This window comes from Melozone crissalis, unplaced genomic scaffold (genome assembly GCF_028551555.1).
Source record: "Melozone crissalis strain CALT ecotype California unplaced genomic scaffold, PUWL_Pcris_2 ptg000031l_1, whole genome shotgun sequence".
Lineage (NCBI taxonomy): Eukaryota > Metazoa > Chordata > Aves > Passeriformes > Passerellidae > Melozone > Melozone crissalis.
In genome coordinates this window covers 315,656-328,200 of record NW_026535809.1, presented here as the reverse complement: position 1 = coordinate 328,200, position 12,545 = coordinate 315,656, and the positions used below count along the sequence as shown (strand labels likewise).

The 12,545-nt window shown below is 56.0% G+C and overlaps 1 protein-coding gene across 1 annotated transcript; it reads right to left on the bottom strand.

Moving 5' to 3' along the window:
- Window positions 1-589: 589 nt before the first annotated feature.
- On the bottom strand, window positions 590-5,358 carry LOC128940003 (zinc finger protein 180-like). The gene is made up of 4 exons (XM_054281322.1): window positions 5,173-5,358; window positions 4,426-4,986; window positions 1,264-1,584; window positions 590-663 (listed from the first exon to the last, which is right to left on the bottom strand). Exons 1-4 carry the CDS (start codon window positions 5,225-5,227, stop codon window positions 590-592), a joined length of 1,011 nt encoding a protein of 336 aa, XP_054137297.1. The 5' UTR covers window positions 5,228-5,358.
- Window positions 5,359-12,545: the final 7,187 nt, after the last annotated feature.

Genomic DNA, 12,545 nt, shown 5'->3' with positions numbered 1-12,545 from the left:
GTGGAGCTGATGTTATAGCATTGGGTTTATTTTGGGGGATTTTGAGTTGGGGACTACTGGGATGGGCTGGTGGGACAGTGGGATGGGCCAGGCTATGGCCAGGCTGGTGGTCATCTGGCCTGGGGACAGGCCAGGCTGGGGGGCTGCAGGGTCGGGGCTGTCCAGATCAGAATCCAGCTGGGATCCATGGCTCTGGTGTCCATCTGCACCAGGGTCCATCCAGAGTGGGATCCATGCTCTCGTGTCCATCTGGACCAGGGTCAAACCTCTCCTGCCCCCATCCATCCCATACTCTCCGGCCAGGGCCACTCCTCACTGCAGAATGCACAAGACCCTCGGTCAGTGCCAAGATGACCCCAAACCCCGTCCCAGCAACCCCACCAGGCCACCCACTCCGAGCCCCAGTGCCACTGGTGTGCCCTGGAAGCCAGGCCAGCTCTGGAACTCCTGGAAAAGGAGATCCACAGTCCTGGGCTGGGGACTCAAGGGCATCCAGGATAGCGAGCACTGAGTCCATGTGGCATGGGGGGACAGTTAGGAACACAGCTGGGGACATGCCTGGGTGGACGGGGGTGGGGGTGAAGGGGGTTTAGGGGTATGGAGAGGGTTGGAGGGTGGGATGCACCCAAAACTTCACCAAGTCAAAAGGGAGGAGGTTCAAAACTGGGGGGGAAAGGATGGAAATGAGGGAAAGGAGCCAAAAAGGGGGAAAAGGACCCCAAATAGGGGAAGAGTGACCGAAAATGGGGGGAGGACCCTAATGACAGAGGAAGGATCCAAAATAGGGAGGAAAAGACACAAAATAGAGAGAAAAGACGCAAAAGACGGGGAAAGGATCCAAAACAGGGGGAAACGTCCAAAGTGGGGGGAAAGGACCCAAAATCAGAGGACAAAGGGTGTCACAGAAGCTCTTCCTGCACTTGGGGTACTCGCAGGGCTGCCCTTAGTGCAGGCTCTGTTGGTGCCTGCTCAAGACAGAACTCTGACAGAAGCTCTTCCCACACTCAGAACACTCGTAGGGCCTCTCCCCGGTGTGGATGCACCAGTGGCTGATGAGAGCAGCGTTCTGCTTGAAGCCCTTCCTGCAGTCAGGGCAGCGGAAGGGCCTCTCATCTGTGTGAAGCTGCTGGTGCAGGAGAAGAAAGGAGCTGGTCTGAAACCTCTTCATGCATTTATCACACTCATAGGGCCTCTCCCCAGTATGGATCCTCTGGTGGTCAATCAGGTGGGACTTTGACATGAAGCTCTTTCCACACCACCCACATTTGTAGGGCTGTTCCAGCCCTGTGTGGACTTCCATGTGGCGGGCCAGGTGGCACCTCCTCTGGTAGCTGTTCCCACATTCCCCACACTCAAAAGGCCGTTCCCCAGTGTGGTTTCTCTGGTGGATGGTCAGTTCAGAGCTCGTCCTGAAGCTCTTCCCACACTCTGCACACTCGTAGGACCGTTCCCCTGTGTGGGTCCTCAGGTAGGCAGTCAGGGTGGAGTTCTGGGTGAAGCTCTTTCCACACTCAGGACACTCGTAGGGCCTCTCCCCGGTGTGGATGCGCAGGCAGTGATGAGGCTGGAGTTGTTCCTGAAGCCCTTTGCACAATGGGGGCAGCAGAAGGGTCTCTCACCTTTGTGACTCCGCTGATGCCTGACGAGACAGGAACTCATCTGAAACCTCTTCCTGCATTTATCACACTTGTAGGGACTCTGTGTGGATTTTCATGTGGCGGATCAGGGAGGATCTCAGGGAGAAGCTTTTCCCACATTTTGAGCACTTGTGAGACTTCTCCCCAACCTGGAGCTGCTCATGGACCCCCAACTCAGAGCTCCAGCTCCCTCCCTGGCCCAGGGTGGGTCTTTCCTCCTCAGATCCCGGTGATCTGCGTTTGCAGACCCTCCTCGTGAGAGATCTATGGGGCTTTTCTTTCCCTTTTGATGCATGTGCTGTGGAGCTGCACAAAACAACTTCCACAAGGTTCTGCTGTGGGGATTTGACCTCCCTGGTCTCTGGCCTCAGCTCCTTGTCTGGGGAAGGAAGGACAAGCAGAGGATGGGATTTGCCTCTGTGCCACAGGGAAGGACAAGGAGATCCTCCCAGTGCGTCCCCAGCAGGACAGCTGCGGCAGCAGGGTTGTCCTGCAGTCGGGGGCCATGCTGGGCTGGGAGATGGAGCAGGACAGAGGGGGAAAGGGGCACTGACTTCCTCCTCACCTCCATTAAGCTCCCGGGACATCTTCCTTGCAGCCTCCTCCTCCTCCTGCATCAGGCCAAGGTTTGGGAATGGGGAATCCTGGTTTGGGGGAAAACAAGGGCTGAACGCATTGGATTTGATGGTCCCGCTGCCCAAGTGCAGCTGGAGAAGTCAGCGCCCCTTTCAGCCTTGGGGGGCCCGGAGTCCGCTCATCCCCAGCCTCCCGCAGCCCTCCAGGCAGCCAGTTTGTCCCCCGGCTCCGGGATCGCCCCTCTGCGCTCTCCCCTCTCCGGGGCTCCCGAGCTCCCCCCGGCTCTCCCGGGCATCTCCCAGTCCGAGATCGCCCCTGTGCCCACCGGTACCGGGCGAACGTGAGGCTGTTCACGTTCGGGTTTGAGGAAATTCACAGTTCGGGTTTGAGGTCCTGCAAGAGTCAAACATCCCCTGCCCCACGAAACCCCCCCCCCCCCCCCCGGAGACCCCCCCACGATGGATCTGGTGCGAGCTCCCCCATCCCGCTCACCTGCGGCTGCTGGAGGGGGCGATGCAGCAGGAGCCGGGGGAGCTTCGGCCTGAGGGGCGGGGGAAGGCGGCGGGGAAACCAACGTGGTTCTGCCGCTCCTCTTCCTTCCGCTCCTCCTCTTACTCCTCGTCTGTTCCTCGTCTTCCTCCCGCTTTTCTTTCACTCCTAGCCCGGCCCGGGCAATGCTGACACCCAAAAGCAGCCGCGCTCTGCCCTGGGCGGGTTCCGAAACAGCAGAACAGTGAAACTGGGGAGTGAAACTGGGAGCACTGGGAAAGATCCTAAAAGCCGTGGGAAGGAATTGGGAGCGCTTTCCCTGCGAGTCCCGCTCTTACTGGGAGCACTGGGAGGGAACTGGGAGCAAACAGCGCCCAGAGGCGGCTGCAGCCGGCGGGGCCACCATAGAAGGCGTGGTTATGAGGAGAGCGGTCGCACACTGGGATTGGTGGGTGGGAGCAGCGCGGGGTTTGCTCGGTTATGTGAAGGCCGGAGGGGCTGGAGCGATGGCGGCGGCGTGCGGTGAGAGGGGACAGGGAGCGGGAATGGGGACAGGGAGCGGGAATGGGGACCGGGAAGAGGAATGGGAATGGGGACATGATCAGAAATGGCACCCGGAACTGGAATGGCACAGAGAATGGCGACAGGGACCAAGAATTGGAATATGGATATGGGACAGGGAATATTGAAATAGAAATATGGGAACAGGAGCGGGTCCGTGAATAAGAGAAGGGGAACAGAGACTTGGAATATGGGACAGGGAATGTGACTGGGAATGGGATTCAGGCTGGGATGGGAGCGGAACGCTACCAGGGTGACATGGGAATGGGTGGGTGAGACGGGGGTGACAGCAGGGAGAGGGGGATCCTGGACAGGGGACACTGGCAACCAGGACAGAGGGACATGGAGACAGTTCCAGGGCAGGGGGTCCTTGATCAGCTGCCCCACAACTTTCGCCAGGGTCTCCCAGCACTTCTGCAGCTACTGGGCCTGTTCTGCCCAAAGCCCTGAGCAACCCCCAAGTCCCTCCCAGGAACCCTCAACTCCCTCGAACCCAGCATGCCCCCTATCCCCTGTAAGATCCCCCCATGTCCCCATCAATGGCTTATTTCAATGTCTTTATTTTTACCCCGGTTTTGGGTGTTTTGAAGGGACAAAGAGAAATGAAAGGAAAATCCAGGCCATGGGGTGCCAGGAGGATGTGAAGCCCACAGACCAGTGATTACCAAGATGGATCACTGGCACCAGGGATTGCCCGGGCTCTGCCCAGCGAGGGTCACTGGGGATCAGCCAGGGTGGATCCCTCTGTGGGGGATGGTGCTCGAGCAGTGCAGGAAGCTCTTCCTGCCCTCGGGGCACTCATGGGGCTGCCCTTAGTGATGGCTCCTTTGGTGTCTAGCCAAGTTATCGCTCTGAGAGAAGCTCTTCCCACACTCAGAACACTCATAGGGCCTCTCCCCGGTGTGGATGCGCCGGTGCTTGACGAGGGTGCAGTTGTGCTGGAAGCCCTTCCCACAGTCGGGGCATCGGAAGGGCCTCTCATCTGTGTGAATGCGCTGGTGCAGCAGGAGATGGGAGCTGGTCTGAAACCTCTTCGTGCATTTATCACACTTGTATGGCCTCTCCCCGGTGTGGCTCCTCTGGTGGATGACGAGGGTGCAGTTGTACCTGAAGCCCTTCCCGCAGTCGGGGCAGCGGAAGGGCCTCTCCTCTGTGTGAGTGCGCTGGTGCTTGATGAGATTGGACTTGGTGTAAAACATCTTCCTGCATTTATCACACTCGTAGGGACCTTCACCCATGTGGCTCCTCTGGTGTTTGATAAGGTCAGGACGCTTGCAGAAGCTCTTCCCACACTGGGGACACTCATGGGGCCGTTCTCCCGTATGGATCCTCTGGTGTCTGCTCAGTTCAGAGTTCCTCTTGAAGCTCTTCCCACACTGCCTACACTCATAGGGCCGTTCCCCAGTGTGGATTCTGCAGTGGATGATCAGGGAGGATCTCTTACTAAAGCTCTTCCCACATTCTGAGCACTTGTGGGGCTTCTCCCCATCCTGAACCTGCTCATGGACCCCCAGCTCCGAGCTCCGGTCGCCTCCCAGGCCCAGGGTGGGTCTTTCCTCCTCAGATCCCGGTGATCTGCGTTTGCAGCCCCTCCTCATGCGGGATCTCCGGGGCTTTTCTTCCCCATTGGATTCCTGTGCTGTGGAGCTGCACAAAATGGCCTCTTCCACGAGGTTCTGCTGTGGGGATTTGTCCTCCCTGCTCTCCATCCTCAGCTCCTGCTCTGGGGGAGGAAGGACAAGTAGAGGATGGGATTTGCCTCCGTGCCACAGGGAAGGGCAAGGAGATCCCCCCAGCGCATCCCCAGCAGGACAGCTTTGGCAGCAGGGTTGTCCTGCAGCTGGGGGCCGTGCTGGGCTAGGAGATGGAGCAGGAGAGAGGGGGAAAGGGGCACTGACTTCCTCCTCACCTGCCTGGGGCTCCCGGGCCATCTTCCTCTTCCTCATGGCCTCCTCCTTTTTCATCCTGCCAAGGTTTGGGAATAACGAATCTTGGTCTGGGGGGAAAACAAGGCTTACTGAATTGGCTTTGATGGTCCTGCTGCCCAAGTGCAGCTGGAGAAGTCAGCGCCCCTTTCAGCCTCGGGGGGCCCGGAGTCCGCTCATCCCCAGCCTCCCGCACCCCTCCAAGGCACCCGGTTTGTCCCCCGGCTCCGGGATCGCCCCTCTGCGCTCTCCCTGCTCCGGGGCTCCCACGTTGCCCCCGGCTCTCCCGTGTATCCCCAAATCCGCGATTGCCGCTCTGCCCGCCGGTACCGGGCGATCGCCACGTGGGATCCCCCCCAAGATCCCTGCAGGGGCATTTCCGGCCCAGCTTTGGGGCCCTGCAAGATCCCAAACATTCCCTGCCTCGCAAAAAAACCATCCCGGAGACCCCTCCGATGGATTTGGGGCGAGCTCCCCCATCCCGCTCACCTGCGGATTCCGGCGCAGGGGGCGATGCTGGCGGAACAGGGGGAGCGGCGGCCTGAGCGGGGAAACCGCGGGGCGTTGGTGTTGTTCTTCCTGCTCTTCCTCCTCCTCCTCTTCCTCCCGCTCCTCCTCCGCCCCCAGCCTGGCCCGGGCAGTGCCGATCCCCAAAAGCAGCCGCGCTCTGCCCTGGGCGGGTTTCACAGCGGGCCCGTCCCGTGCGGCACTGAGAGCGATCCTGGGAGCACCGGGACCTATCCTGAGATCAGCGGGAAGGAATTGGGAGCGCTTTCCCTGCCAGTGCCGCTCTTACTGGGAGCACTGGGAGGGAACTGGGAGCAAACAGCGCCCGGAGGCGGCTGCAGCCTCCAAACCGCGGGGAGTGGTTATGCAAATATGAGAGCGATCGCGCACTGGGATTGGTGGGCGGGAGCAGCGCGGGGTGTGCTGGGTTAGGTGAGGGCCGGGGGAGCCGGAGCGATGGCGGTGGCGTCCGGTGCGAGGGGACAGGGAGCGGGAATGGGGACAGGGAGCGGGAATGGAACCGGGGAATGAGAATGAGAATGGGGACAGGGACCGGGGATGGGGTCAGGGAATGGAGATAGGGACCGGGGACAGGGACAGGAACTGTGAATGAGACCTGGGATGGGAATATGGGAACGGGACAGGGACCATGGAAAGAGCAACCACAGAGAGAATATGGGCTGGGGATTGGTGCTCCAAAGTGTCCCAGTGAAAGCCAGCAGGGGCTGTGAGCTCTGCAGCTGGGCCTCCCCTGCGCTGCTGCGGCCCAGGGCCCAAAGGCGGGAGCTGCAGCCTCGCTCCTGTCTCAAGAACAGGAGCCTCCTCCAGGCCCATGGCCCCTGCATGGCCCCAGCGTGAGGGAGGGCTCTGAGGCACAGCGGCTGCTGGCAGGAGGGGCTGCTCCGGCCAGCCGGGGGCCTCTGAGAAATGCCCAAAGCCTTGTGCTCTCTGCAGCTGGCCAAGGACAGCAGCCGGGCTGAACGGTTCGTGTGGCACAGCCGGCCCGAGCTGTGCAGCCCTCAGGGCCCCATGGGAGAGGCGGCCCTCGGGAATGGGACCGGGAGTACGGGACTGGGACCAATACTGGGATCGGGCATGGATACAGGGACAGGAAATACGGGACTGGGGACAAGGACATGAATAGGAACAGGGACCTGGACTAGGACCAGGAATATGGGAGAGGGACCTGGAATGGGACCAGGAATGGGAATATGGGAACGGGACAGGGAATACAGGAGTGGAAATCTCAGAGGAGCATTGGAGTAGGAACAGGACAGGGAGTAGGAACAGGACAGAGAATGTGGGACAGAAACAGAAATTGAGACCGGGAGTGGTATTCACGCTGGGATGGGAGCACAACGTGTCCCAGAGCAGGGTGACATGGGAACAGGTGGGCAAGAGGGGAGTGAAAACAGGGAGAGAGGGATCCTGCACAGGAGACACCGGGAACTGAGACGGGGGGACATGGGGACAGTCCTGGGCCAGGGGCTCCTTGATCAGCTGCCCCAGAACCTCCACCAGGGTCTCCCAGTGCAGCTGGAGCTGCTCGGCCTGGGGTGCCCAAAGGCCTGAGCAACCCCCAAGTCCCTCCAGGGAACCCTCAGCTCCCTCAAACCCAGCATCCCCCACATCCCCTTCAAGATTCCCTCATGTCCCCATTCTTGCCTTGGTTCAACATCTTTATTTTTACCCAGTTTTTAGGTTTTTTGAAAGGACAAAGAGAAATTAAAAGAATATCAAGGGTACAGGGAGCCAGGAAGAATTGGAGCCCCCCAGGCAGGTGTCTTCCCAAAATGGATCACCAGCATCAAAGATCACCGGGGCTCTGCCCACCTCGGGTCACTGGGGATCATCCGGCGTGGACTGTCCCATGGGGGATGGAGCTGGAGCAGTGCACGGAGCTCCTCCCGCACTCAGGGCACTCACAGGGCTGCCCTTAGTGGTGCCTCCATTGGTGTTGGGTCAAGGCTGAGCTCTGGCAAAAGCTCTTCCCACACTTGGGACACTCATGGGCCTGTGACATCACAAGGAGCGGAGATGGATGTCAGGCACCCACCAAAGCTGCTCTCAATCCCTTCCAGAGATGGAGAGGAGAGAAAATAGAATGAAATCTTCATGGGTTGAGTTAAGGACTGGGACAGATCACTCAGCAAATGCCATCATGGGCAAAACAGTTCAAAATTAGAGACATTAATTGAATTTATTACTATCAATCAGAGCAGGATAGTGAGAAGTAAAATAAAGCTTTAAAAACACCTTCTGCCCATCCCTCCCTCCCTCCCAGCTCTGCCTCCTCCCCCAGTGGGTGCAGGCAGACAGGCATGGGTGTTCTGCTCGGTTCATTCCTGTTGTTTCTCCTGCTGCTCAAGGAGAGGAGTCCTTCCCCTGCTGCACCATGGGGTCCCTCCCTGCTGGAGACACTTCTCCATGAACTTCTCCAAGGTGAGTTCATCTCAGGGACAGCAGCTCTTCACAAACTGCTGCAGCGTGCCTCACTCTCCCATGGGCTCACGTGGACAGACCCTGCTCCAGCGTGGGCTCCTCTCTCCATGGGTTTGCAGGCCCCTGCCTGGTCCCTGCTCCAGCACAGGTTTCTCATGGGGTCACAGCCCCCGCTCAGGCACCCCCTGCTCCAGCACGGGCTCCTCCAGGTGCTGCAGGCGCATCTCTGCTTTCCGTGCCCTCCATGGGCTGCAGGGGCTCAGCTGCCTCCCCAGGGGCTGCCCCAGGGAATCTCAGGGCAGTCAGCTCCAGCCCCTGGAGCGGCTCCTGCCCCTTGTCCTGCCCTGCCCTGGGGTGTGCAGAGTTGTTCCTCTCTCACGTTCTCACCCTGGTCACAGCTACAACTACATGATAACCGATTTTCGTACATCTCTTATCCCAAAGGTGTTACCACCATTTCTAATGGGCCCAACCTTGGGCAGCGGCTGGTCTGTCGTGGAGCTGGCTGGAATTGCCCCTGTGGGACATGGAGGAGCAGCTGCTTCCATCATCCTCTCACAGAAGGTGCTCCTAGGGCCCCCTCTTACCAAAACCTGGCCATGCAATCCTAGTATAAGTATGGTCGGGTTTTATTACCATTATTCATTCTTATTATTGCTATTTTGGATACTTTTGCTATTAATATTACAGTTATTACTTGTATTTTTTAAATCTTTTTGACTCTATATTAAGAGTGTCTTTAGTAGAGCTTGAAACAAGAGTTCTTAATTGCAAGTAGAAGTTATCCTTTTTTCAGCCTCTTGCCCTGCCCTGTTCTCTGTCATTGCTGTGTGTGAAGCTGCTGCTGCCAGGGCTCCCCATTTCCCTGGTTTGGGAAATTCGATGGCATTGTTCACATGTCAGAAAGAGAGGGCTCATTCCAATCAAATGCATTGCCTGAACTCTTCTAGTCCCAGTGTTGGAACCTTGTTTTGTAATGTTGTTGACTTTCCCAGTATCTGCTAATATTTGTGATTTTATGACAAAATGTTCTTGGATGTGATTTTGCAAAATTCTGTAGTCAGCTTTCAGTTTGCTCTGGGATTTCTTAATGATGTGTCAGAACTGAATGCAGCATTTTGGGTAGTGTGAAAAACATGTTCAGTCTCCTGTGAAAATTTAAAAAGTGTAATAAAGGACAATAGGAGACAGGGACCATAGAGCAAAGGGTATTCTGGCTGGGTGCACCTTGGCACTCAGCCTAGACCACCCTGTTACCTTTGGGGATACCCCTTAAATACCTTTTCCATTACATCAGCCTGTTGCATATTCATAGATCCTTATGCATAGTAAACTTTTCCCCCAAACTAGTTTACATGTTCCAAGAATTATTTAGCATGGCTCCTCCTTGGGTTCACCTTTTTAGAGCATGCAGATTCCTTGGTTGTGGTTTTAGTCCTTTTTTATCACCTCCAGTTTTTGGGTCTTGGTCCACACTGTCTTCATACGGTGAGTGCTGATATTTGACATACCTGTAGCAGGTGTCCTCATCCTATGTTCATTGGATGTTATCCCATCCAAGCAGGCATTTTAACACAAGCATGGCTATTTCACTTCTATGTCTAAGCTTAATTAACAACAGAAAGAAAAACCGTATAACAAAGTTAGTTTAACATTACACATATAAAATCCATTTTTTATTGGCAAAAGCCATTATTATAATATGTATATCTAACAGGTGGGAAGCCTTCACTCAGAGCTAGCATTGTCTCAGCAGCAGCTGGTTTTGCACTTGTAAGCACAGACAACAAAGATTCCATGAGCTGAATGTTCTGCCTCGTTGCGGAACCTCCAGTGGTGGCTGGAGCCAGCTGCCCTGGGAGATGCAGGTGGTGCCGGGCGGGCAGTGGCCGGAGCCCATGGCAGGGGCTGGCCATGGACACTGACCCTGGGCTGAGCAGGGGCTCGGGGCCCTGCGGCACTGGGCGCTCGGGGCCCGCTCACGCTGGGATCCTGCGGGAGCCGGGAGCAGCGAGAGAGCCCGGGCCAAACATCAGCACCCGTGAATCATGATTTAAAAATTTAGGATTTTAGGTGAGAGTTAGAACCAGTTCATAATGAAGTTAGATAAACCAACAATAGGTTAATGATTATTAGATGCTTAAGCTAAAGCTAATTGTTATATTATGAGCTCATTTGTTGAAGGAAGCGGAGCAAGTGAACCATTATAGGAGCATATTGAAACCAGTAGAACAATGCCCAGCACCTGGACTCTGTGTCAATCCATCAGCAAGCAGGGGGCCTTGGATCGTGCCAGAGGGTCACAGAGATCTGACCAAGACCTTCCTGTCTTCTTCCCTGGGACCACTGACCCAATTCAGGACCACCAACCCAATTCAAGAGAAGAAATGTGCACTCATGAAGGACTAATGATCTCATTTTTATACAAAGTGTTATAAATGAGAAGCTTGACTAGGTCAATATTCAAGCAGCAATCAATTTATTAATTAATATGGTAAAATATGAGCAATACAGCACTGGGTACAGTGGGGGAAGTTTTCCCTCCAACTGCACACCGATACTTGAGGCTTACAGGTATTTATACAGGTACTCATAAGCTTTCTCAGCAGTTTCTATTCCCAATTTTTACTCATCAGCAGTTTCTATTTCCAATTTTTACGTCACAATTCTATACACTATTGTGATTTAGTTTTTCTCAGGATGTATCCCAGAAAGGAGTATCCCGACATGATGGTGGTCTGGCTTCTGAAAGAAGAAAGAAGTATCCCAGCTGATGCGGTTCCAGTTTCCAGATGTGGGTCCACCTTTTGATTGCAAGGACTATAAATCTCATAACAGTGATGTGCAGCTTCCCTTGGTCAAAACTATTAATCATTGAGTTGATGTTCATCTTCCTTTCTCAAGCTGCTTTTCACTGTTTTGTTAAGGCGTGAGATAAGCATGTTTCCTTTTTATATATTCTAAAGCTATAGTTTCAAAGATCCTTACTACAAGCAATAGTCTAAAATTATACTTCAAAAGGTTATTATTGCAAAACTCTTTCGGGCTTAGCTACAAGCAGAAAGTTCCTGTCTAAGAGCAACATCCTTAAAGCTTTAATTCAAATGCTCCTAAATCAACTTAAGACTTATAAAGGTTAATTGTGAACAAAGGATAGGTTCAAAGGCCTTCTTCCATGCTTTACTTTTCTCAGTTATTATTAGAATTCGTCTTTACAAGTGTCCCATGGTCAGTTTCCACAGATATCATAATCACAAATACACACGTTGCCTGTATGTACCTGACACGAAACACAGCTTTGTATTTCACAAAAGCGGGCATGGGAGGTGCTGGGGTTATGCATATGTATTGTTTTTGGGAAATAAATAGAAGGCAAAAGTCCTTGTGTGGTGCAGTCACACATTTCAGGGACGACCCTGCCCGTGCCACCCGCCGGTGTAATAAACACACCACTTTCTAACGGTGACGAGTTCGAGAGTCTTTGCCCACGATTTTTGGTTTTACCGATTCACCGGGGCCGGCACGGGCGGGGAGGGGGCACAGCCCAGGGGGACCCGCAGAGCCTCCCTGGTCCAAATCCCCACCTGCAGCAGCAGGGAAGCTCCCAGGATCTTGGGGACAGGGAGGAGCCGCAGGCAGGTGTTCCAGGTGCCTCCTTTGGGGCAGGGTTCTGTCCCGATATGAGGGAATTCCCGCAGGCTGGGCGGGCTGGGGCCGCTGCCGAGCACCGCCGCCTTTCCCCGGGAACCCCTGGGCAGAGCTCTCTGCTCGGGGGACTCCGGGACAGAATTTTGAGGGGTCCCGGTGTTGGTGCCCGCAGAGCCCCGGCGCTGGGCCGGGGGATGCGTGGGACCCTCCCGGGGGGGTGGCTGGGCTGCATTGTCAGCCCCGAGCCACGGGGGGATCGCCCGGCACCGGCGGGACTGGGGCTGGAGGGCAGAGAGGGCGGCACCGGAGCTGGGGGAGCCTCTGCAGCCTGCGGGGTCGGACATCCCGATAAGGGGGACCCCGGGAGCCTGGAACGTGGAGCCCGGATAGGGGGGACCCTCTGCAGCCTGGAGATGTTGGGACCATGGACAAGGGAGACCCATGGGTGCCCCGGGGCCCTGAAACGGGGGCCCTGCACAGCTGGTACCCCTGGAGCCCCTCTGACACCCACCTGGGAGCCCAGGGAAGGGAACCTCTGGGATTGCCAGGAGCCCCTGCAGCCCAGAGAGAGGGGACGCCAATACACACTGGAGCTGCAGAAGGCCAGGCAGGAGGGACCCCTGAACCCCAAAGTGGAGAGACCAGAGCGGGGAACTCCTGGGTGAATGGTTGTTTGGTGAATCCTGGTGGTTTGGGTTTTTATGACGGTGGCTGAACCTTGCTGGTCTGGAGGTTTTTATGGACACCAGACACCTGGTGA

What these genes read in the sequence shown, in the direction of transcription:
- LOC128940003 (XM_054281322.1), bottom strand. Translation starts at nt 5,227, where the DNA reads ATGAAAAAGGAGGAGGCCATGAGGAAGAGGAAGATGGCCCGGGAGCCC. An exon ending in GGCCCGGGAGCCCCAGGCAG is followed by an intron (nt 4,987 to 5,172) that starts GTGAGGAGGAAG and finishes TTCCTCCCCCAG; the next exon opens with AGCAGGAGCTGAGGATGGAG. An exon ending in GCTGGAACAGCCCTACAAAT is followed by an intron (nt 664 to 1,263) that starts GTGGGTGGTGTG and finishes TTTCCCCCCCAG; the next exon opens with TTTTGAACCTCCTCCCTTTT.